Source organism: Mesoplodon densirostris, chromosome 9, assembly GCF_025265405.1.
Source record: "Mesoplodon densirostris isolate mMesDen1 chromosome 9, mMesDen1 primary haplotype, whole genome shotgun sequence".
NCBI lineage: Eukaryota > Metazoa > Chordata > Mammalia > Artiodactyla > Ziphiidae > Mesoplodon > Mesoplodon densirostris.
The window spans coordinates 14,979,802-15,003,800 of NC_082669.1; the positions used below are offsets into that span (position 1 = coordinate 14,979,802).

At 40.1% G+C, this 23,999-nt stretch overlaps 1 protein-coding gene across 1 annotated transcript in view; it reads right to left on the reverse strand.

Annotated features, from left to right (window-relative positions):
• Nucleotides 1-2,667: 2,667 nt before the first annotated feature.
• FBXL13 (F-box and leucine rich repeat protein 13) overlaps nucleotides 2,668-23,999 on the reverse strand; it is a 191,738-nt gene continuing 170,406 nt past the window's right edge. Inside the window, 4 exon segments of the mRNA XM_060108846.1 lie at nucleotides 2,668-2,776; nucleotides 2,778-2,852; nucleotides 15,604-15,767; nucleotides 20,903-21,037. Coding sequence (XP_059964829.1) covers nucleotides 2,668-2,776; nucleotides 2,778-2,852; nucleotides 15,604-15,767; nucleotides 20,903-21,037 — 483 coding nt within the window.

The window sequence follows — 23,999 nt, forward strand, 5'->3', positions numbered from 1 at the left end:
TCTATAAACATCAGTGTTACGTAGTATCAAATAATGATACACTAGCATGTGATAATTTGAATTCTGTTAAAATCCAAAGAGAGTTATCTTTTACCAGAATGGTAAAAATTCATAGATTAAAGCTTTTAAAAATTAATCTGTAGATACACAATCAGTAACCCATATCTCCTAGCATAAAATTGGGAGCTTTTTTGATATAGCATAGTTTGAAAAATTCTCCCATAGTGCAAATTTGATTAAAAGGAGATCTTTCTGTTTTTTAAGGAGCCTCCATACTGTTCCATAGTGGCTGTACCAGTTTACATTTCCACCAACCGTATAGGAGGGTTCCCTTTCTCCACTCCCTCCCCAGCATTTATTACTGTAGCCATTCTGATCAGAGTGAGGTGATACCTCGTTATAATTTTGATTTGCATTTCTCTAATATTTAGCGATGTTGAGCATTTTTTCATGTGCCTGTTGGCCATCTGTATGTCTTTTTCTGGAGAAATGTCTATTTACATCTTCTGCCCATTTTTTTTTTTTTTCGGTACGCGGGCCTCTCACTGCTGTGGCCACTCCCGCTGCAGAGCACAGGCTCCAGACGTGCAGGCCCAGCGGCCATGGCTCACGGGCCCAGCCACTCCGCGGCATGTGGGATCTTCCCAGACCGGGGCACAAACCCGTATCCCCTGCATCGGCAGGCGGACTCTCAACCACTGCGCCACCAGGGAAGCCCATCTTCTGCCCATTTTTGGATTGGGCTGTTTGGGTTTGTTTGATATTGAGCTATATGAGCTGTTTGTATATGTTGTATATTAATCCCTTGTTTGTTGCATCATTTGCAAATATTTTCTCCCATTCTGTAGGTTGTCTTTTCATTTTGTTTAAGGTTTCCTTTGCTGTGCAAAAGCTTTTATGTTTAATTAGGTCCCATTTGTTTATTTATTTATTTATTTGTGGTACACGGGCCTCTCACTGTTGTGGCCTCTCCCGTTGCGGAGCACAGGCTCTGGATGCGCAGGCTCATCAGCCATGGCTCACGGGCCCAGCCGCTCCGCGGCATGTGGGATCTTCCTGGACTGGGGCACGAACCCGTGTCCCCTGCATCAGCAGGCGGACTCTCAACCACTTCGCCACCAGAGAAGCCCCCATTTGTTTATTTTTGATTTTATTTCCATTACTCTAGGAGATGGATCCAAAAAGATATTTCTGCAATTTATGCCAGAGTGTTCTGCCTGTGTTTTCCTCTAGGAGATTTATAGTATTTGGTCTTACATTTAGGTCTTTAATCTGCTTCGAGTTTATTTTTGTATATGGTGTTAGAGAATGTTATAGTCTCATTCTTTTATATATAGCTGTCCAGTTTTCCCAGCAGCACTTATTAAGGAGACTCTTGTCTCCATTGTATCTTCTTGTCTCCTTTTTCATAGATTAATTGACCATAGGTGTGTGGGTTTATTTCTGGGCTTTCTATCCTCTTCCATTGACCTATATTTCTGTTTTTGTGCCAGTACCATACTGTCTTGATTACTGTAGCTTTGTAGTATAGTCTGAAGTCAGAGAGTCTCATTCCTCTTGCTGTTTTTCTTTCTCAAGATTGCTTTGGCTATTCAGGATCTATTTTGTTTCCATACAAATTAAAAATTTATTTTTGTTCTAGTTCTGTGGAAAGTGCCATTGGTAAATTGATAGGGATTGTATTGAATCTGTAGGTTGCCTTGGGTAGTATAGTCATTTTAAAAAATATTGATTCTTGCAATTCAAGAACACGTTATATCTTTCCATCTGTTTGTGTCATCTTCAATTTCTTTCATATGATCCAGCAATCCCACTCCTGGGCATATATCTGGAGAAAACTATAATTCGAAAAGATACTTGCACCCCAATGTTCATTGAAGCACTGTTTGCAATAGCCAAGACATGGAAGCTACCTAAGTGTCCATCGACAGATGAATGGAGAAAGAAGATGTGGGGTGTGTGTGTGTAATGGAATATTAGTCTTAAAAATAATGAAGTAATACCATTTGCACCAACAAGGATGGACCTAGAGATTATCACATTAAGTGAAGTAAGCCAAAGACAAGTATCATATGATATCTCTTATACATGGAATCTAAAAAAAGAAAAGATACACATGAACTTATTTACAAAATAAAAATAGACCCACAGACATAGAAAGCAAACTTACGGTTACCAAAGGGGAAAGGTGGTAGGGGGAGGGATAAATTAGGAGTCTGGGATTAACATGTACTGACTACTATATGTAAAATATATAGAGATCCTTAAAGTCATTGCCCTTACTCAAACTCTTACTCTGATTTATATAGCCTTCTGCTTTCTTTTCTAAAGAGAAGCTTCTAAATTCCTTGTCAATAATATCACATCTCTCAGGATTGTTTCATACAGCTGTAACCTTAAATTTGATAATCTCATCAAAACGATTGGTTTGATTAAGATAAATTTAAGTGGAAAATTTACGTAGTAGCAGTGCTTGATTTGGCTTTTAATCATGACTGTGAGACAGAAGAACTTATAGATGTATTTAGAAACATTTGTAGCTGGAATAAGAACCTGGAGATGATTTGCTGCTTGTTTACACAGTTAAGATCCAGCTAGTAAAAATACTTGGACAAAATGAAGTTGCCAAGTTCTACATTTTTTGTTCTTCCTGCTTGAGGTTGAAGGTCATACTGCTTCCTCTTGACTACTGTATGTTGACTCTTCCGCCATCAACTCTGAATCTTTAAGTTGTGTTATATCTTATTGCTCTGGAAGAGGCTTGCCTTCGCAATCAGCCAAACCAAAGTGGAGGGTCAGTAGCACTATATTCCTGCTGCTGAACTATAGATGACATTCTCTTAGCTGCTTCCCTGTAATAACAGTGATGAGCATTAGCTAGTTGCAGAAGTAATCACTAGTGCAGAATTTTCAAACTAGATCACAATTTGGAGTTAAAGAACTCACTGTCACAACTTGAATTCCTTTCACATCTCTCTTGCCTTCCTGAGGGGGAGGGTGTGGGTAAATTGTGCTAATAATCAGGATCCCAAAGCTTAAGTAGCTCAATAGTTCTCTGGTTCAGCCAGTTCAGAGATTAACAGATACAGTAAATGGGTAAGGAAACTGCATGGCCGTGGCGTAGGAACACTGAGGGCACTCTATAGCACTGTTAAATGAGCCCTCTGCCTGATATTTCCAGTTTCTTTGATGAGGGAGTATCCTAACCAGCCAACCTGTGAAGGCTGGCCGTGTACCAGAGCAGGAGCTCTTAACCTAGAGTCCGCAGATCCCTGTTGGATACATGGATGAACTTCAGGGAAGCCCATGAACTTCCTGAAAATTCATGCAGTTTTGTATCTACTATGCATTTTTTTGAAGAGAAGGTTTGTGACTTTTCATCAAAGTCTCAAAGGTGTTCCATGGTCAGAATGACTAAAAATATTGTTACTGTCTGTCTTAGGAGGAAGGAAGCAAAGAAGTCATCTAAAAGTTGTTCAGGACCCCAATTCCAACATGGCGGGAGGAGGGCATTCCCGACACCACCAAGCAATTCTCAGACACCAGCTGGATGTCCTATAATTCAACTCAATTCTGAAGCTATCTACCTGGAAATAGCTTTAGATTCCACAAATTAAGGGCTCAGGTCCACAGATCGCCCTCCACTTCAGATACCAGGTTGTTACCTGGGCTTCTGATCTACCAGCTAGAGCTGTTCACAGGACACAGAAACATTTTACTTGCTGGATCACTGGTTTATTAAAGGATATTGCTCAAGAACAACCAGGTATCAGAGATGCATAGGGCAAGGTATAGGGAAAGGGTGCTGAGCTTCTGTGCTCTCTCCAGGCATACCACTCTCCAGATATATATGAGAAATATATTTTGATCATCTGAATGACCAAATGTATATGTCTTATAAAGCACAATTTTGCAGCATCAGAAAAAAAAAAGTATATCTAACTTGAAAATAATGTCATTTCCAAGACAAGGATTTTCCTAGAAAGTTGGTTTGAATCTTGAGACCAGTACCAAACAGGAAATGAGTAATTGGCAGCTTCCCTAGGATCAGAAATGAGTAATAATGTTTGCCCATGTAGGGGCTACTGTGCCTGTTTTTGCTGTGTATTACGTTGAGTTATTAATTGCAGCAGTTTGGAAACAGTCATTGATATGGAGGCTGGTATTATCATATACTTTGACTTAAGTTTGTGCTCAATGGCTATATGAGTTCTGGTAGGGTAATGAAATCAAAAAGACTAAGATACATCAGTAGTTTGAAATACTGTTTCACTTGAATCAAATCTTAGGTGTTTTAAAATAACTGTAAGCGGGCTTCCCTGGTGGCACAGTAGTTGAGAGTCTGCCTGCCGATGCGGGGGACGCGGGTTCGTGCCCCGGTCCAGGAAGATCCCACATGCTGCGGAGCGGCTGGTCCCGTGAGCCATGGCCGCTGAGCCTGCGTGTCCAGAGCCTGTGCTCCGCAATGGGAGAGGCCACAACAGTGAGAAGCCCACGTACCGCAAAAAAAAAAAAAAAAAAAAAGGTGTGATCCTATGTTTTAAACTTCTTGTATAATCTTTCTATGTCCTCTAAGTAGGATATTATTTTTGCATAATGTAAACACAAGCAGTTTTTTAAAGTATCAGGAAACTTGAAAATGTAGAAACTGAATGCTCCTGCCAGAAACACGTCTGTCTGTCTGTCTCAGACTCCCTCTGTCTCTTTTTAATAGCTTAATGCTCTAGTATAGATGACAGCTGGGAAATATTGAAAAGAAAATGTCTACTTAGGAATCACTGTGTGTTCTAGGTTTCTTCAAGTGCATGTGGAATCCTTTGAGTACCTTCTACTCAGGTACTTAGGTCTGAGTGACTCCAAGAACTTTTAGGAAATGATTTGGGAATTGAAGCCGTCTACTGCAATGGTTAGTCATTACACATTTAACCTGGCGAGAGAGGTTTCTTTGGATCAGTATAGAACAATGATTTGCAAACACGATATGCCACACAGTTGTAAAGTATCATATGGTTAATAATAATGATATTTTGAAGTTTGTGATTTTTGTTTTTTCTAAATTAAAGGGGATTCAAGGTTATCCCTGTAATAACATCACTTGCCCTCACATTTCCTTCTAGTTTCTTGACTAAGCTGAAAGAAAGGGGAATTTGGAGCCTACACCAAAGACTACGTGTAATCAGCCTCTTATTTATGCATCAGCAAGTAAATTGGGCAAACAGTACTTGTCTCCCCTTATTGATCAAATCTCTTGAATGTTAGAGCTTTAAAAAACTTGAAAATCACTAATCTAAAGATAAAAGAGCAGCATAACAATGATAAGACCTAGGTACAAAGTATGGCTCTGTCTTTTATTTGTATGACTTTGGGTATGTTATTTAAACTGTTTATACCAGTTTCCTTATTCATTTTTATGGTAATAGGGTATTTGTGAGGATTAGATAATAAACATAAAATAGGATTTAGCACAGTACATGGCAAATGATAATTGTTAAGTAATATTATTTGTTCATATTAATAATAAAATTCAGTAGGTCCAAATTACAAAGGCCTTTCCACAAAGACCTTTCCGTGAGCTAGAGAGGAGAACTCTGAGTTTTATTTCCTAACAACACAGACCTTAGAGTACCTAGGTAGTAATTTATGCTGCCAGGAACTGCTAAATAAGGTCTTCAAGGAATCTCTATACTGCTGTTTGGGGCTCTGAAGACCACCTAGACTTTCTCTACTCATCTCTCTAAAGTTTAAAGTTTTGGACTCCAGACACAAAAATATCAGAAAGGTCCCTTTGCTCTTTGCTAATTATAGACTTAATGGCTCTTCTGCCTCTTTGTGGTTCAGACCCTCCTGGGTTGTGGAGACCATTGTTTGGGTCTTTCTCCCTCTTTTCCATTATGCTTTTCTTCATCTCCATTGCCTGTCTTGCTTTCCCCACAGAGGTCCATAAATTGAAAGGTTAGTTGAATACAACTGCTTCAAATGTAGACAGCTAGATTTTCCCATCAAATTTATCATCTCAGTTATTATTTCTCCTTGAATTAAAGGAGCCTTTATTATGTCTCCACATGGGACTTCTGGAATCACTTCCTGGAATCCCTTCAGGCTCTGGGGTTGTAGAATGACAGCATATCTCATGCTAGAAGCGCTTCAGCCAGTTTGCTCATTGACCAAAAGTTTGCTACTCCCCTAGTTCAGATAGGGTGGGCTGAACAGACCTCTTTGATTTGTAAAGCTGGTGCAGTGTTTTCAGATTCCATTGAATATGGGGGAATTTGTATATAAAACAGTTTCTTCTGAGGGCTATAATTGGATTTTAAGGGCTGCGTTGTACACTTTTATGTTCAAATGGAATCAGATGTGTGGGAATACATTGCTTTGTGATACAAAGTCGTTGAACCTCTTCCCAAGAAAAATCTCCTATATCCTAACTACCAAATGTTCCATTTCACCCAGACAAAACAAAGCTCTTGCTGTTGAGGGAGCAGGTGCAAACAACTGTGCTTTTTTAGAGTGAACATAGGTAAGGGATTAGATGTCATCATGAGCTTGTGTCTTGAAGGGTCCACATTATCTGCAGCACTTCCAGTTCCACCCAAGGATCCCATGGATCTAAGTGGAGAAGAAGATGCTCTACAGTCTCTAGAACTGACCCCAAACAGCAGAATGTGGCCAGGCCTTACCACTTTTCTAATCAAAGTTTTGAAGCCCAAGTATCTTGGGAGCTCTTTGACTGACAAACAGCATCCTCTCCTAGAAGCAGGATGTCAAGACAGATGCTCCTGGAGCCTAACTAGTCTAGCCACCCTGCTGTGGGGATAGCCCTTCTCCATTGCTAGACAAGGATAGAATCAGAGAATTCTAGGCCTCTTTCTTGCTGGATCTTAGCAGGAGTGAAGCTATAAGGGAGACTACAGTGGTTTGGCCTCTTTAGACAATGAGATGGGCAGACAAGCCAGCTCCCTTCTAGGTATCAGGGCCAAGCCTCTGTCTGCTTCTTGCTGATAGGGACAGGCAGGCTTGGTGGTAGAAAACAAAATAGGCCTTTTGGCTGTCCTGGATTAGGTAAAGGAATTTCCCGTAGATTCAGTTAGTTAACTAGAGTTTTGCATTGGGTTTTGGGGGCCAACCCCTAGTAGTAAAATCTTATTTGTTTTATTTTCTTTGCATATTTTTATCTAAGGACCTTGCAAGAGGAGTGGGTAGTCAAAGGCAGGAATTGGAAATTACTAGATATCTTGGGTCTTCTTGACCAAGCACCATATTTATTACACTTTAACATCCCATACCATGATTACGTCCACCATGTTTAGGATCAGAGAGGCCCTGGCTAGAAAGTCTTCATTCATTCTACTTAAAATCCTACGTTTTAGAAGTTCAATAATATTACCTCCCCAAAATAATGATTGACAAAGTCAAAAGATTAGAAATGCTACACTTGGGCTTCCCTGGTGGCGCAGTGGTTGAGAGTCCGCCTGCCAATTCGGGGGACGCGGGTTCGTGTCCCGGTCTGGGGGGATCCCACGTGCCGCGGAGTGGCTGGGCCCGTGGGCCATGGCCGCTGGGCCTGCGTGTCCGGAGCCTGTGCTCCGCAACGGGAGAAGCCACAGTGGTGAGATGCCCGCGTACCACAAAAAAAAAAAAAAAAAAGATTAGAAGCTAAACTCCTTTGTGCAATATATTAATTCATTTACTGTCATCTTGACCAAAGTTGGCTGTTTAACAATATGACAGGGTCAGCAGGGACTCGTAGGACCTCATTTCATGGTACACACTTTAAATGAAGTTAATAATATCCATGTCAGTCATCTCCATACCTATCAAGAAGGGCTGAGTCTCCACTCCTCTACAAACATTTTTAAGAACCTGCCCCCTTTTTTCTGATCCAGCTTCAGTTGGCTGCCCTCCTCCCCCGCAAGCCTGGGCCCAGTGGGAGTGCCTATTTTACAAGTAATAGTTTTGTTTTTGTTTTGTTTTTCATTTCATTTTAGCACACACATCCTTAGATCAGAAATCATTTTCTTCCTCAGGCATCAAGTGACCAGATCTCATGGTTCAGCTCATGCCAGGGCTGCTTAATTAAGAAAGTTCTTCTGGACTTCCGGGTAAGATGGCGGAAGAGTAAGACGCGGAGATCACCTTCCTCCCCACGGATACACCAGAAATACAGCTACACGTGGAACAACTCCTATAGAACACCTACTGAACGCTGGCAGAAGACCCCAGACCTCCCAAAAGGCAAGAAACTCCCCACATACCTGGGTAGGGCAAAGCGGAGAGATTCCCGCACAGAGGATCGGTGCCGAGCGGCACTCACCAGCCCGAGGGGCTTGTCTGCTCGCCCGCTGGGGTGGGCGGCGCTGGAAGCTGAGGCTCGGGCTTCGGTCAGAGCGCAGGGAGAGGACTGGGGCTGGCGGCGAGAACTCAGCCTGAAGGGGGCTAATGTGCCACAGCTAGCGGGCAGGGAGTCTGGGAAAACTCTGGAGCTGCCGAAGAGGCAAGAGACTTTTTCTTCCCTCTTGGTTTCCTGGTGCACGAGGAGAGGGGATTAAGAGCGCTGCTTAAAGGGGCTCCACAGACGGGCACGAGTCACGACTGAAAGCGCGGAGCCCAGCGACGGGCGTGGGACGCTGGGGCTGCTGCTGCCGCCGCCAAGAAGCCTGTGTGCGAGCGCAGGTCACTGTCCACACCGCCCTTCCGGGAGCCTGTGCAGCCCTCCACTGCCGGGGTCCCGGGATGCAGGGGTGGCTTCCCTGGGAGAACGCATGGCGCGCCTCGGGCTGCTGCAACGTCACGCCGACCTCTGCCGCTGCAGGCTCGCCCCGCACTCCATGCCCCTCCCTCCCGCCCGGCCTGAGTGAGCCAGAGTCCCCGAAGAGGCTGCTCCTTTAACCTGTCCTGTCTGAGCGAAGAACAGACGCCCTCCGGTGACCTACACGCAGAGGCGGGGCCAAATCCAAAGCTGAGACCCAGGAGCTGTGAGAACAAAGAAGAAAAAGGGAAACCTCTCCCAGCAGCCTCAAAAGCAGCGGATTAAAGCTCCACAATCAACTTGATGTACCCTGCATCTCTGGAATACATGAATAGACAACAAATAATCCCAAATTGAGGAGCCAGGAGTCAGTGCTGTGCCTCTGAGGTGGGAGAGCCAACTTCAGGACACTGGTCCACAAGAGACCTCCCAGCTCCACATAATATCAAACGGCGAAAATCTTCCAGAGATCTCCATCTCAACAGCAGCACCCAGCTTCACTCAACGACCAGCAAGCTACAGTGCTGGACACCCTATGCCAAACAACTAGCAAGACAGGAACACAACGCCACCCATTAGCAGAGAGGCTGCCTAAAATCATAAAAAGTCCGCAGACACCCCAAAACACACCACCAGACGTGGACCTGCCCACCAGAAAGACAAGATCCAGCCTCATCCACCAGAACACAGGCACTAGTCCCCTCCACCAGGAAGCCTACACAACCCACTAAACCAACCTTAGCCACTGGGGACAGACACCAAAAACAACGGGAACTACGAACCTGCAGCCTGCAAAAAGGAGACCCCAAACACAGTATAAGCAAAATGAGAAGACAGAAAAACACACAGCAGGAGAAGGAGCAAGATAAAAACCCACCAGACCTAACAAATGAAGAGGTAATAGGCAGTCTACCTGAAAAAGAATTCAGAATAATGATGGTAAAGATGATCCAAGATTCTATTTCCAAGATCCAAAATCTTGGAAATAGAATAGACAAAATGCAAGAAACAGTTAACAAGGACCTAGAAGAACTAAAGATGAATCAAGCATCGATTAAAAACACAATACATGAAATAAAAAATACTCTAGATGGGATCAATAGCAGAATAACTGAGGCAGAAGAACGGATAAGTGAGGTGGAAGATAAAATAGTGGAAATAACTGCTGCAGAGCAAAATAAAGAAAAAAGAATGAAAAGAACAGAGGACAGTCTCAGAGACCTCTGGGACAACATTAAACGCAACAACATTCGAATTATGGGGGTTCCAGAAGAAGAAGAGAAAAAGAAAGGGACTGAGAAAATATTTGAAGTGATTATAGTTGAAAACTTCCCTAATATGGGAAAGGAAATAGTTAATCAAGTCCAGGAGGCAGAGAGAGTCCCATACAGAATAAATCCAAGGAGAAATACGCCAAGACACATATTGATCAAACTGTCAAAAATTAAACACAAATCATATTAAAAGCAGCAAGGCAAAAACAACAAATAACACACAAGGGAATCCCCATCAGGATAACAGCTGATCTCTCAGCAGAAACTCTACAAGCCAGAAGGGAGTGGCAGGACATACTTAAAGTGATGAAGGAGAAAAACCTGCAACCAAGATTACTCTACCCAGCAAGGATCTCATTCAGATTTGATGGAGAAATTAAAACATTTACAGACAAGCAAAAGCTGAGAGAGTTCAGCACCACCAAACCAGCTTTACAACAAATGCTAAAGGAACTTCTCTAGGCAAGAAACAGAACAGAAGGAAAAGACCTACAATAACGAACCCAAAACAATTAAGAAAATGGGAATAGGAACATACATATCGATAATTACCTTAAATGTAAATGGACTAAATGCTCCCACCAAAAGACACAGATTGGCTGAATGGATACAAAAACAAGACCCATATATATGCTGTCTACAAGAGACCCACTTCAGACCTAGAGACACATACAGACTGAAAGTAAGGGGATGGAAAAAGATATTCCATGCAAATGGAAACCAAAAGAAAGCTGGAGTAGCAATTCTCATATCAGACAAAATAGACTTTAAAATAAAGACTACTAGAAGAGACAAAGAAGGACACTACATAATGATCAAGGGATCGATCCAAGAAGAATATATAACAATTGTAAATATTTATGCACCCAACATAGGAGCACCTCAATACATAAGGCAAATACTAACAGCCATAAAAGGGGAAATCAACAGTAACACACTCATAGTAGGGGCCTTTAACACCCCACTTTCACCAATGGACAGATCATCCAAAATGAAAATAAATAAGGAAACACAAGCTTTAAATGATACATTAAACAAGATGGACTTAATTGATATTTATAGGACATTCCATCCAAAAACAACAGAATACACATTTTTCTCAAGTGCTCATGGAACATTCTCCAGGATAGATCATATCTTGGGTCACAAATCAAGCCTTGGTAAATTTAAGAAAATTGAAATTGTATCAAGTATCTTTTCCGACCACAATGCTATGAGACTAGATATCAATTACAGGAAAAGAGCTGTAAAAAATACAAACACATGGAGGCTAAACAATACACTACTTAATAACAAAGTGATCACTGAAGAAATCAAAGGGGAAATTAAAAAATACCTAGAAACAAATGACAATGGAGACACTACGACCCAAAACCTATGGGATGCAGCAAAAGCAGTTCTAAGAGGGAAGTTTATAGCAATACAATCCCACCTTAAGAAACAGGAAACATCTCGAATAAACAACCTAACCTTGCACCTAAAGCAATTAGAGAAAGAAGAACAAAAACATCCCGAAGTTAGCAGAAGGAAAGAAATCATAAGAATCAGATCAGAAATAAATGAAAAAGAAATGAAGGAAATGATAGCTAAGATCAATAAAACTAAAAGCTGGTTCTTTGAGAAGATAAACAAAATTGATAAACCATTAGCCAGACTCATCAAGAAAAAAAGGGAGAAGACTCAAATCAATAGAATTAGAAATGAAAAAGGAGAAGTAACAACTGACACTGGAGAAATACAAAAGATCATGGGAGATTACTACAAGCAACTCTATGCCAATAAAATGGACAACCTGGAAGAAATGGACAAATTCTTAGAAATGCACAACCTGCCAAGACTGACTCAGGAAGAAATAGAAAATATGAACAGACCAATCACAAGCACTGAAATTGAAACTGTGATAAAAAATCTTCCAACAAACAAAAGCCCAGGACCAGATGGCTTCAAAGGCGAATTCTATCAAGCATTTAGAGAAGAGCTAACACCTATCCTTCTCAAACTCTTCCAAAATATAGCAGAGGGAGGAACACTCCCAAACTCATTCTACGAGGCCACCATCACCTTGATACCAAAACCAGACAAGGATGTCACAAAGAAAGAAAACTACAGGCCAATATCACTGATGAACATAGATGCAAAAATCCTCAACAAAATACTAGCAAACAGAATCCAACAGCACATTAAAAGGATCGTACACCATGATCAAGTGGGGTTTATTCCAGGAATGCAAGGATTCTTCACTATACGCAAATCAATCAACGTGATACACCATATTAACAAATTGAAGGAGAAAAACCATATGATCATCTCAATAGATGCAGAGAAAGCTTTCGACAAAATTCAACACCCATTTATGATAAAAACCCTGCAGAAAGTAGGCATAGAGGGAACTTTCCTCAACATAATAAAGGCCATATATGACAAACCCACAGCCAGCATCGTCCTCAATAGTGAAAAACTGAAACCATTTCCACTAAGATCAGGAACAAGACAAGGTTGCCCACTCTCACCACTCTTATTCAACATAGTTTTGGAAGTTTTAGCCACAGCAATCAGAGAAGAAAAGGAAATAAAAGGAATCCAAATTGGAAAAGAAGAAGTAAAGCTGTCACTGTTTGCAGATGACATGATACTATACATAGAGAATCCTAAAGATGCTACCAGAAAACTACTAGAGCTAATCAATGAATTTGGTAAAGTTGCAGGATACAAAATTAATGCACAGAAATCTCTGGCATTCCTATATACTAATGATGAAAAATCTGAAAGTGAAATCAAGGAAACACTCCCATTTACCATTGCAACAAAAAGAATAAAATATCTAGGAATAAACCTACCTAAGGAGACAAAAGACCTGTATGCAGAAAATTATAAGACACTGATGAAAGAAATTAAAGATGATACAAATAGATGGAGAGATGTACCATGTTCTTGGATTGGAAGAATCAACATTGTGAAAATGACTCTACTACCCAAAGCAATCTACAGATTCAATGCAATCCCTATCAGACTACCCCTGGCATTTTTCACAGAACTAGAGCAAAAAATTTCAAAATTTGTATGGAAACACAAAAGACCCCGAATAGCCAAAGCAATCTTGAGAACGAAAAATGGAGCTGGAGGAATCAGGCTCCCTGACTTCAGACTATACTACAAAGCTACAGTAATCAAGACAGTATGGTACTGGCACAAAAACAGAAAGATAGATCAATGGAACAGGATAGAAAGCCCAGAGATAAACCCACGGACATATGGTCACCTTATCTTTGATAAAGGAGGCAGGAATGTACAGTGGAGAAAGGACAGTCTCTTAAATAAGTGGTGCTGGGAAAACTGGATAGGGACATGTAAAAGTATGAGATTAGATCCCTCCCTAACACCATACACAAAAATAAGCTCAAAATGGATTAAAGACCTAAATGTAAGGCCAGACACTATCAAACTCTTAGAGGAAAACATAGGCAGAACACTCTATGACATAAATCACAGCAAGATCCTTTTTGACCCACCTCCTAGAGAAATGGAAATAAAGACAAAAATAAACACATGGGACCTAATGAAACTTCAAAGCTTTTGCACAGCAAAGGAAACCATAAACAAGACCAAAAGACAACCCTCAGAATGGGAGAAAATATTTGTAAATGAAGCAACTGACAAAGGATTAATCTCCAAAATTTATAAGCAGCTCATGCAGCTCAATAACAAAAAAACAAACAACCCAATCCAAAAATGGGCAGAAGACCTAAATAGACATTTCTCCACAGAAGATATACAGACTGCCAACAAACACATGAAAGGATGCTCAACATCTTTACTCATTAGAGAAATGCAAATCAAAACTACAATGAGATATCATCTCACACCAGTCAGAATGGCCATCATCAAAAAATCTACAAACAATAAATGCTGGAGAGGGTGTGGAAAAAAAGGAACACTCTTGCACTGCTGGTGGGAATGTGAATTGGTACAGCCACTATGGAGAACGGTATGGAGGTTCCTTAAAAAACTACAAATAGAACTACCATATGACCCAGCAATCCCACTACTGGGCATATACCCTGAGAAAACTATAATTCAAAAAGAGACATGTACCAAAATGTTCATAGCAGCCCTATTTACAATAGCCCGGAGATGGAAACAACCTAAGTGTCCATCATCAGATGAATGGGTAAAGAAGATGTGGCACATATATACAATGGAATATTACTCAGCCATAAAAAGAAATGAAATTGAGCTATTTGTAATGAGGTGGATGGACCTAGAGTCTGTCATACAGAGTGAAGTAAGTCAGAAAGAGAAAGACAAATACTGTATGCTGACACATATATATGGAATTTAAGAAAAAAAAATGTCATGAAGAACACAGGGGTAAGACAGGAATAAAGACACAGACCTACTAGAGAATGGACTTGAGGATATGGGGAGGGGGAAGGGTAAGCTGTGACAAAGTGAAAGAGCAGCATGGACATATATATATACACTACCAAATGTAAGATAGATAGCTAGTGGGAAGCAGCCGCATAGCACAGGGAGATCAGCTCGGTGCTTTGTGACCGCCTGGAGGGGTGCGATAGGGAGGGTGGGAGGGAGACGCAAAAGGGAGGGGATATGGGAACATATGTATATGTATAACTGATTAAATTTGTTATAAAGCAAAAAAAAAAAAAAAAGAAAAAAAATATGTGTGCCACTAAGAATAAAAAAGAAATATCTTCTAAAAAGTTAAAAAAAAAAAGAAAGTTCTTCTGTGAAGTCTACATGCTTAGAACACATTATGTACTTTGTACTTTGTTAATATTAATTCTTAGTATTCATTTTTCCAACCTTCAGAAAAGAACCTGACCTTCAGGGATGGGTCAAGAATTCTCATTTGAACACTCCACAGGTTACTTCAAGAGGTCAGTTAAAATACTTGCACATTTTTACTTTCAGTCAATAGGAAAAAAAATGAGCAATGGAGCAAATAACTGCTTTCTATCTAAAAACTCACAGGGTGGACACCTAATACCTTCCACCTTTATAGATTGCTTATTTACCCAACAGTTATTTAATTGGAAACATTTTGTAAATTGAGTAAATAGACATTTGGCCTGTAGCATCAGAATACCTTACTCTGAGCTCTAGATCTTAGTTAAATAACAACTGTTAAACAAATAGCTTTGGGAGAGATGGGGCTCTTAGGATAACTGTTGGTAATTTGTCCATAATTGTGAACTAGTTTAGTCTGATTAGTTTCTTAACCCCTAGAGGAGATTAACTGAATGGAAATATTTTGAGAGAGTAGTAGAGGAAGAGCTAGTGATTATTCTATGAGGAACAGAGTTAAGGCTTTGAGCATCTGCATGGTCAAAGAAGGGGAAGTACTAAGAGTAGAAGGGCTACTGGGAAAGGAATGTGAAGCCACAAAGACTATTTTAGAGGGAGCTTCCCTTGGTTCAGCCCAAAATTTTGGCTTCAATTAGTTAAATAAAATGAAACCTTCCTAACTCTGAAAGCCACTATGTATTATGAATGCCGTGGTGACATATTCTATTTTCTCAGAAAGTAGTTCTCAAAGCTTTTCATATTCAGGTACATACTTACTTGGAAATAAGTCTGCAGTATAGCATCTTTAGGATCCGGAGTTGTTTGCAGGCCATCTGAAGGTTCACAAGCATTTGGTCAGTAAGCAGGATACAACCGGAAACATCCAAAATGTGCAGGTAATGGCATTTTGCCGATAACATCTCCAATGCTGAGTCAGTAATCTAAACACACAGCCAAAGTAACTGATTATTCCAACAAACTCCATCCCAGGGAAGAATAGTATATTGGTCAGTTTGGGCTACTATAACAAAATACCACAGACTAGATGGTTTAAATAGCATACATTTATTTCTCACAGCTCTAGAGGCTGAGGAGTCCAAGATCAAGTTACCCACAGGTTCAGTGTCTGGTGAGGGCCCTCTTCCTGGTTTGCAGATGGCTACCTTCTTGCTGTAGCCTCACATGGCAGAGAGTGAGCTCTAGGTTCTTCCTATTCTTTAAGGACACTAATTCCATCATGGGGGCTCTACCCTTGTGACCTCGGTCTAAACCTAATTAGCCCCCAAAGCCTCACCTCCTAATACTATCACATCAGGGATGAGGGTTTCAACATATGAATTTTGGAAGGACATAAACACTCAGTCCATAACAAATAGAATCAGAACCATTGCAGATTCTCTTTAACTGGCTTGTCACGTGATGAGCCTATATAACTCAAGTTAGTGATTTAAGTCTGTTTCCAGAACAGTAAGATGTCTGTTTCAAGTGGCACTAATAGAATTTGTGATCTTGCTGTTATTTTCATTTTAGAGTTGTCTGTTTGGGATTGGAAACTTCATCAAAATTTCCCTAGTAATACCTGTCACACCAATATGAGCAATTTATGAAATGCTGCAATAATGGGATTTAACTTTAAACTTGAAATCCACTGTAAGGCATCACCAATTGGAGAAACATAAGTTTAATGACATCACATGTTACAAAACTATAAAATATATATATCCACTGAAGTTAACCTGCAGACAGGATCAGATTGCTGTGAGAAGGGATCTGGACATCTCTGATGATTTGTGTATGGAGTTATTGGTTCTGGAAAGGGACAAGTAGGTAAGACAGATGTTTGTAGGCAGCAGGGGAGAGAAGAGTAGAAGCCACAGAGACTGCATGAATCTCACTCTGAGAATTTCTGTTCAGGGTTCCAGTATCTTGAGAGTTTGCCCAGACGTTCTGCAGAGGTAATTCAACTCCACTTCTTGGATTACTTCACTTACTCAAGGTTTGGCTTTTGAATTTATAGCTGAACTGGGACTTGCTGCAAAATCAACTAGATTACTCTCCCCAAAGGAATTTTTTTCCAACTGGATTTAATTTCTTATTTTAAATGTTTGAACATTCTAAAAAACATGCCATGAGGCTAAGCTCTTGTTTTTAACATAAAATTGAGAGAATTATGCCGAAAAACCCTTCAGTTTGAAATGTATACTTTTTTTTTTTTGTGGTATGCGGGCCTCTCACTGTTGTGGCCTCTCCCATTGCGGAGCACAGGCTTCGGACGCGCAGGCTCAGCGGCCATGGCTCATGGGCCCAGCCGCTCCGCGGCATGTGGGATCTTCCTGGACCAGGTCACGAACCCGTGTCCCCTGCATTGGCAGGCGGACTCTCAACCACTGCACCACCAGGGAAGCCCGAAATGTATACTTTTTATGTTTGGAAAAATAGATGTCATTATCTAAGCATGCCCTGTTTCCAGAACTTGCTCAGAACCAAGGTTTAACATTGCATCTGATTCTCACAAAAATGCTTCAGACATTCTTGCTATTCTTTGTGGGTCTCTGAGGATCTGATGTCACTGGGGGCGGGGGTTAACTCTCAGAATTGTAGAGAAAAGGAAAGACAATGAGATGATGGAAAAATCCTGGATAGGTAGGGCTCAGAATACTAGGTTTTATTGATACTGTGAGAACTGAAAAGGAGCCCAACATTTCCTGTAGATCAGAATCCCAAATGTTCAGTGACTGAGGTGATGTTTTGGGGACTTATGGGAGCTGGAAACTGGAGGTGAAGATGACTGGCCATGCTCTTAACTCCCAGATACATGGTCTTGATCTCAGTCCTACTGAGCAGAGATTATGTTGTTCTCATTTTAGTGCTGGGTGGGATGAGGTCACAGTACTACTCACTGACCTTGGTGGTGAGCTGGTTGAAGGGACCTTCCAGGAGATGGACAAGATGGCCATTCAAGATTGACCCATGGGCTTTTGGGAAACCTAGCCTAGAATGATGAGCCAGACACTAATGTGTTTCATGGCTCATCAGAAGCAATGGAACTGAAATATATTAGACAGGACTACAGCCTTATGATTTCTGAGGCTGTGAGGAGTGTTCACATTGGCCCAACTTATGGTCACTACATCTTCTGAATCAGGATACTCATTTCACCTGCATAGATGGTAAAGCTAAATCCTTCTCCCTTACATCGAGGTTCTGAAATAACTACTCTCCTTCCTTTTTCTCAGCGTAGATCTTCAGTGTAGGTATTCATTTTATAATATCTCACTTGTGTGATATCCTCCTTAGTTTCTAGGCTGCAAGGCAGTATCCACCGCACGATTTATAGAAGGAACTCTCAGTTTTTCCTTACCAAAAAAAAAAAAAACCAAAGTGAAACGAAACAACAACAAAAAATTCTCTGCCTCAATTCCTGTTCTCATTGGAGTCTTTCCTTTTCTCATTCTCCTACTTTCCTCCCTTATTAGTGGAGCCTCTTAAAAGCCCAGTCGACATCTGTGCCTGCGTTACAGCCAAGGCAGTTCCCAGTGAGCCATGTGTTACCCATGTGTCCGTGTGCAATGGAAGCAAGGACCCTGCGAGCCATGACTGCTCAAGCTGCAGAGGGTTCATGGTCGGTGCTGCTAGTGTCCTGAGTTCCTTGACCCAGCTCACTTCTAGAAAAAGACGATGTTGACCGGAAAGGCATCTGGTTTCCCTAGTTCTAAACAAGTACACTATTGTACAAAGAGAATTTTACTGTGACTTTTTTAGATTAATGGCATGATTCACCATGTCTTTCCCACCGCTGCCTCCTTTTCCTTCTTGTGGCACAGTTACTGATGGAGGACTCAGGAGTTCCTAGCATAACTTTCTTAATCTACTCACCACCCAGACTACACAACTGAGAAGCTGAATGTTTAGACCAGCTAGAATGAAGGCATCTTGAAAGTTCAGGTGATGCTTTGGTAAACAGAAGCCCATCAGTGTGCACAAGAGGACAAGGTTGTTAATAACCTTGCAATTTCTGAGGATTTTTTAAAAAGTTTTTTTAGTTTTCTTCCCTCTGAGTATTTTACTTCCTCTAAGTTTTTCCTGTTAATTTGGTTTGGTCTTTATCTTCCACTTTAGAGGCTTTTCTCTTAAGTCTAGTCTCTTATGTCCTTGATGTCTGCTCATGATTAATAGTGGAGAGCTAAAAGCTGATTGGAAGGTCTGAGTGCATGATATGAGCCTTCTCTACATTAAACTTCAATGGTTTGGATGGGTTCTTTGTTGGAAAATCCACATATGTCAGTATTTTTCAATCTTGCATCTTTGGCTAGTCAGAGTCCCCAGAAAAGAGGCTTCCAATCTGCTGCCTGGAGGCAAAGATCTGGCAACCAAATTCTGAATGCTCTGTTGGAAGAGTGCTGAATGTCTCTGCGTTCAGCATTTAGTCACTTAATTCCCATTTTCACTTTTGTACCCAAGCTCTCAATTATACATGAGTCTCCCAGCTCGGCAACCTTCTGTTTTATTATCTGGAGAGCAGATAGAGAGATTTCACTCCCCCGCTCCCAGAGGACATTTAGCAATATCTGGAGACATTTTTTTATTATGACTGGAGGTGTGGGGGGCTAGGTGCTACTGACATATAGTGGATAGAGGGCAAGGATGCTGTTAAACATCCTACAGTACACAGAAAAATCCCCCACTACAAAGAATGATCTTGTCCAAAATATCAGTAATGCCAAGGCTGAGAAATCTGGCTGTAGGAAATACATCTCAAATCTGGTGAGAGTGGGGAGGGGCAGTTGCCCAGAGGTATGTAGAGGAGGAGATCTAGAGATCTGTCTACTTCTCAAGAACTTTTAACCCAGTCTTCCTTACTTTAGCTACCCTCTTAACCTCGTTCCAGAGGTACAAGGTATTGCCAAGTTTGAAGATTATGGTGTAAATCCACTTTTTTCCCAGCTTTCTCTATGTTGTCTTAGGATTCAAAGCTACCTCTGGTATGCTGAATTAGTCCATCTATTTTCAAGTTTCCAAAATTTCGTTGCTCTTGTCTCCTCTACTGTTTTCCCTATCAAAGTGGCCCCTCACCCTTCTTCTGCAGTTTTGGTAGGGTTTCAAGAGGGAACAAAGTTGTATGTGTATATTCAATCTGCCATATTAATCCACAACCAGAGATCTCTATTTCTTGACATGGGGATATATGCATGGTATATTAAGAGAAAAGAAAGTAGGTTACAATGTATTTTAGAAAGTATGATTCTGTTCTTTAAAAAACAAGACAAAGCACAAACCTGTAACTATTTATAATCTCTGTACATAGAAAAGAATTCTAGAAGAATAAGTATAAAATGCAACAGTGGTTGTGTCCTGGTTGGTGGTATGACTTTGAATTTTTACTTTCTCCTTCACACTTTTATATGTAGTCCAGAGATTTTGCAATGAATATATATTCCTTTCAAAGACACATGTCAAGAAAAATTATCCAACACTTGAAAATAAGACAAAAGATGATTGCATATCCTTTCAGTGTCTTACCGGAACTTTGCTTTAACAGGTCCAACTGAGAAATTCTGTAAGAAATTATGCTTTTGTTTGACATACTGTTTAGTATTGATTAGGGCCCAAACTCTGTTATATTTTTGCCCAGGAGAGATGCAAATTATTTTTGTCTGGTAGAAACTATAACTCCAAGGTTATGGATTTGTTACCTTGTAGGACATTAACCAATTTTGGATTTAACCTAACAATCATATTCCAACATTCTTTCTTCAGTTCCTATAAATACCCAGTTTGATCAAATGCTCTATGGACTGACTTTACCATTTTGCTGGTTCTCTCATTGAATTAAATAATATTTGACACATTTTTATATTTGTATAAGAGTTGTCTTTAACTTCTTGCAGATTCTACTTTGACATAAATGAAATCATAAAGCTATTTCCAATTTGGGGAAAGAAGAAAACTCTAATGAATACCTCAGACATGGCAAAGAAAACAAGTTCTCTGGTGAGTCCAACTGCTAATTGCTACCCTGCCTGGGTTCTTTGGCAATACTTCAATCTGATATGTCTGAGCTGACTCCTGCACATACCTTTGGACAGCCAGCAATGCTGAGAGATGTGAGATTAATACAATAAATGGCCAGTGCTTTAATAATCTCATCTGACAGCTGGGGGCAATAAGAGACATTCAGATGTTCCAAGATCAGTGAGACTTTGCAGAATGCCTGCAAGAAATTCCAAAGTTAAAGGTTTTTTTTCTTTTTCTTTTTCTTAGTCTTTATTCAAATGTTGTGTACACCTGTAGCCATCTTACCCATAGCAGTTTACCTAGTATGCATTTCAGTTTCTGAAATATAGATGTGTTACATTTTGTTACAAACAAAAGCCATTATGTCCAGAATTTCTTTATAACAAAAGATACTCTCACACCAGTTAACAGTTCAGTAATATTCAAATTCCTGCTAACAGAATTTAGTTTTCCTGAGGTTAGCGCTAATGGAATTTTACCCATGTGGTTAGTAATTATTACAGTTATATTCAGTCCAATGAGTGGAGGAAAGGAAATCTGGAGATGAGAATTGGAAGGCAAACACTCTGGGGTTGACAGTATAATATAATGGAAAAAGTACAGTCTTTGGAACCAGGCCGACCTGAGTTTTAATTTCATTCTACCACCTTATTAGCTTTGAAACCTTAGCAAGTCACTCAATCTTTCTGAGCCTCAGTGTCCTCTTCTTCAAATTAGGGAAAATATCTACCCTCCAGCATTGTTCTGAAATGCCAAATGTTCATCTGAAATTTTTAGGGCTAGAAAAGATCTGGAAATCATGGAAATTCTTCCTTTATCTCAGTAGTTCTTAATTTTCATTCCTACTTTTCAGTAAAAACAAAAAACAAACCAACAAAAAACCTGAGTGATAAGAAGAATCCATGAGGAAATAATGGTCAAATTTTTATAGTTCAGCAGTTATACAAGAACAAAATGATCCGCAGAAGTAAACTAACAGTAACTGTAAAAATATCTTAAGTCAAGATGAGTAGAAATTGGAAACCATGACCAATTCAAGATAACATTAACACTAATAAGAAAAGTCCCTCCCCCAAATTAACAAGAATTACAACTATCAACATGTGCTCAGTCACTCTAAAGGTTTAGCCTCATTGTGAAGCAGCTCAAATTCTTAGAGTACTAAATTAGAGACCTCGGTATATGATAGTTTACCATTTTTAGTTATAGGTATTAGATTTTAGTAATCCTAGAGGATGACTAGTAAGGCATTCCTTATTTATATGTAAAAGTGGATGTCTATCAGACATTTTCCTCTCAGACCTGAGGGAAGGACCTGGGCTGATGGATCAGTAATGGCCATCAGGATGACTCCAGAGGTAAAACCACCAGTGGGCTTCCCTCCCATTGAGTTTGCTAATTTCCCCTTATTTTAGCCCTAAGGAAGACTGGAAAGAACTAGTCAGCCACCTGTTTTCTTTAGTAAGTTAATAGAAGAGGGATGGTTTCCTGGAGGGGCAGTTTAGCACAGTAGATAAGACTAGGACGGTGGCATCAGATATAGTGGGTTTAAAAGCCTTGCTCTGCCACTATGGGTTACTGAAACTCACTGAGCCACAGTGTCTCTTTGGGTAAAGTGCCAATGATAACACCCATATCAAAGTTTAGTTGTGCAGATTATATGAAATAATATATATACCTGATATGGTTCCTAGAACAAAGTAGATTCTCTAGCTAGCTATAAAATTGTATATACAGTGTTACTTGAGACACAGTATAACATGCTTGGCATGTAGTTAGCACTCAGTAACTGTTAACTGTTATTGGGATTTGCATATGATACCAGTAATAATAAAATGCACATTTGTATTGTACTTCGGAGAAAACTAAAAGATATTGGTTATTTTACCCTAAATCATCCTTTTCTGACCACAGCAACCAACAGTGATTCCTCTTTCCTTTGACCTCATACAGAACTTGTCTTTTTCAACTGATTCAGCACTTATAGTACTTGACTCATTGCTGTTTTGTGGCTAAATTTATATGGAGATTTGTTTCCTCTAGCAACTAAGTGATGTCAGAAATTGGAAGGAGCAGTGTGTCAGGAAATATTGAGGTCCCTGTCACTGGAGATAATCAAGCATAGGGGGCACAACTAGTGTGGTGCAGAGGGAAATCTAGTTTTAAAGGACTGGAATTGGTGATCTTGAAGCTCAGCTCAGATTCAACAAGTTTTTCAACTAGAATGCAATAAGTCTCTCAGAGGTACTGTCTGGAACCCTGCTAGTTTTTTATACCCCATTTCACAAGCATCATATTTAGAATACAGTAAGTTCTCAATAAATACTAATTGCTTGCTCAACCCTTTATGGGTATCTTCAAGGATATAAAGAATTGTTTTAATAATACAGGAATTCTTATGTTGCAAGGGGTAGGATAACATTGTTTCCTGCTTAGAGAATGGTTAGAGTTCAAGGAACCAGAGAAAATGTAAAGCAAGAAGGAATATTTAAACAGTAAGAATAGTTTATTGAAAGATGAAACAAGCTTCAGAGGGAGATTCAAGGCTCTTGGTGTCTGCAGACCCTTTTCAGTAGCATCTGTCAATATCTTGGACTGCTTGAATCACTTCTGATTTAAGCCTTTTTTAAAGCTCTGATATTTTTTGAAGTTAAACTTTCTCAGAGGTTTTAAATTAAGAATAACTTATAAAAATGATTACAAGGTCTGTGATACATTCATGGTAGCATTCTCACTCATGGAAAATCTGAGGAACAAAGATGAGTCCAAGGCATTATGCTTGGCATAAATCAGGGCAGATCTGAGAAATAAGTCAGAACTTTTCCCCTCTTATAATGCATATTTTCCTTTAGAGACATGTAAGTCATATTAAGTACTTAAGTCTGCAGGCATGTTTCAACATAATCATTCATGAAATTCCATTTCCCCCCTACTGATAAGATTATTATATGCTCTTCTGGCTACAGTGTTACAGAATCACACATATATCAGTGCTGTTGATTTTCTTTTCTCGGAAAATGTTAGACTGAGATTCTTAATCTTTTATAGTGAAAATGGAGAGAAAGTCAAAAATTACCAAGTTTGACTTCCATCCCATGTATCAACCAATTTTGCTGTGGGTTAACAATCTTGAAGACAACTTCCAAATCACTTAGTGA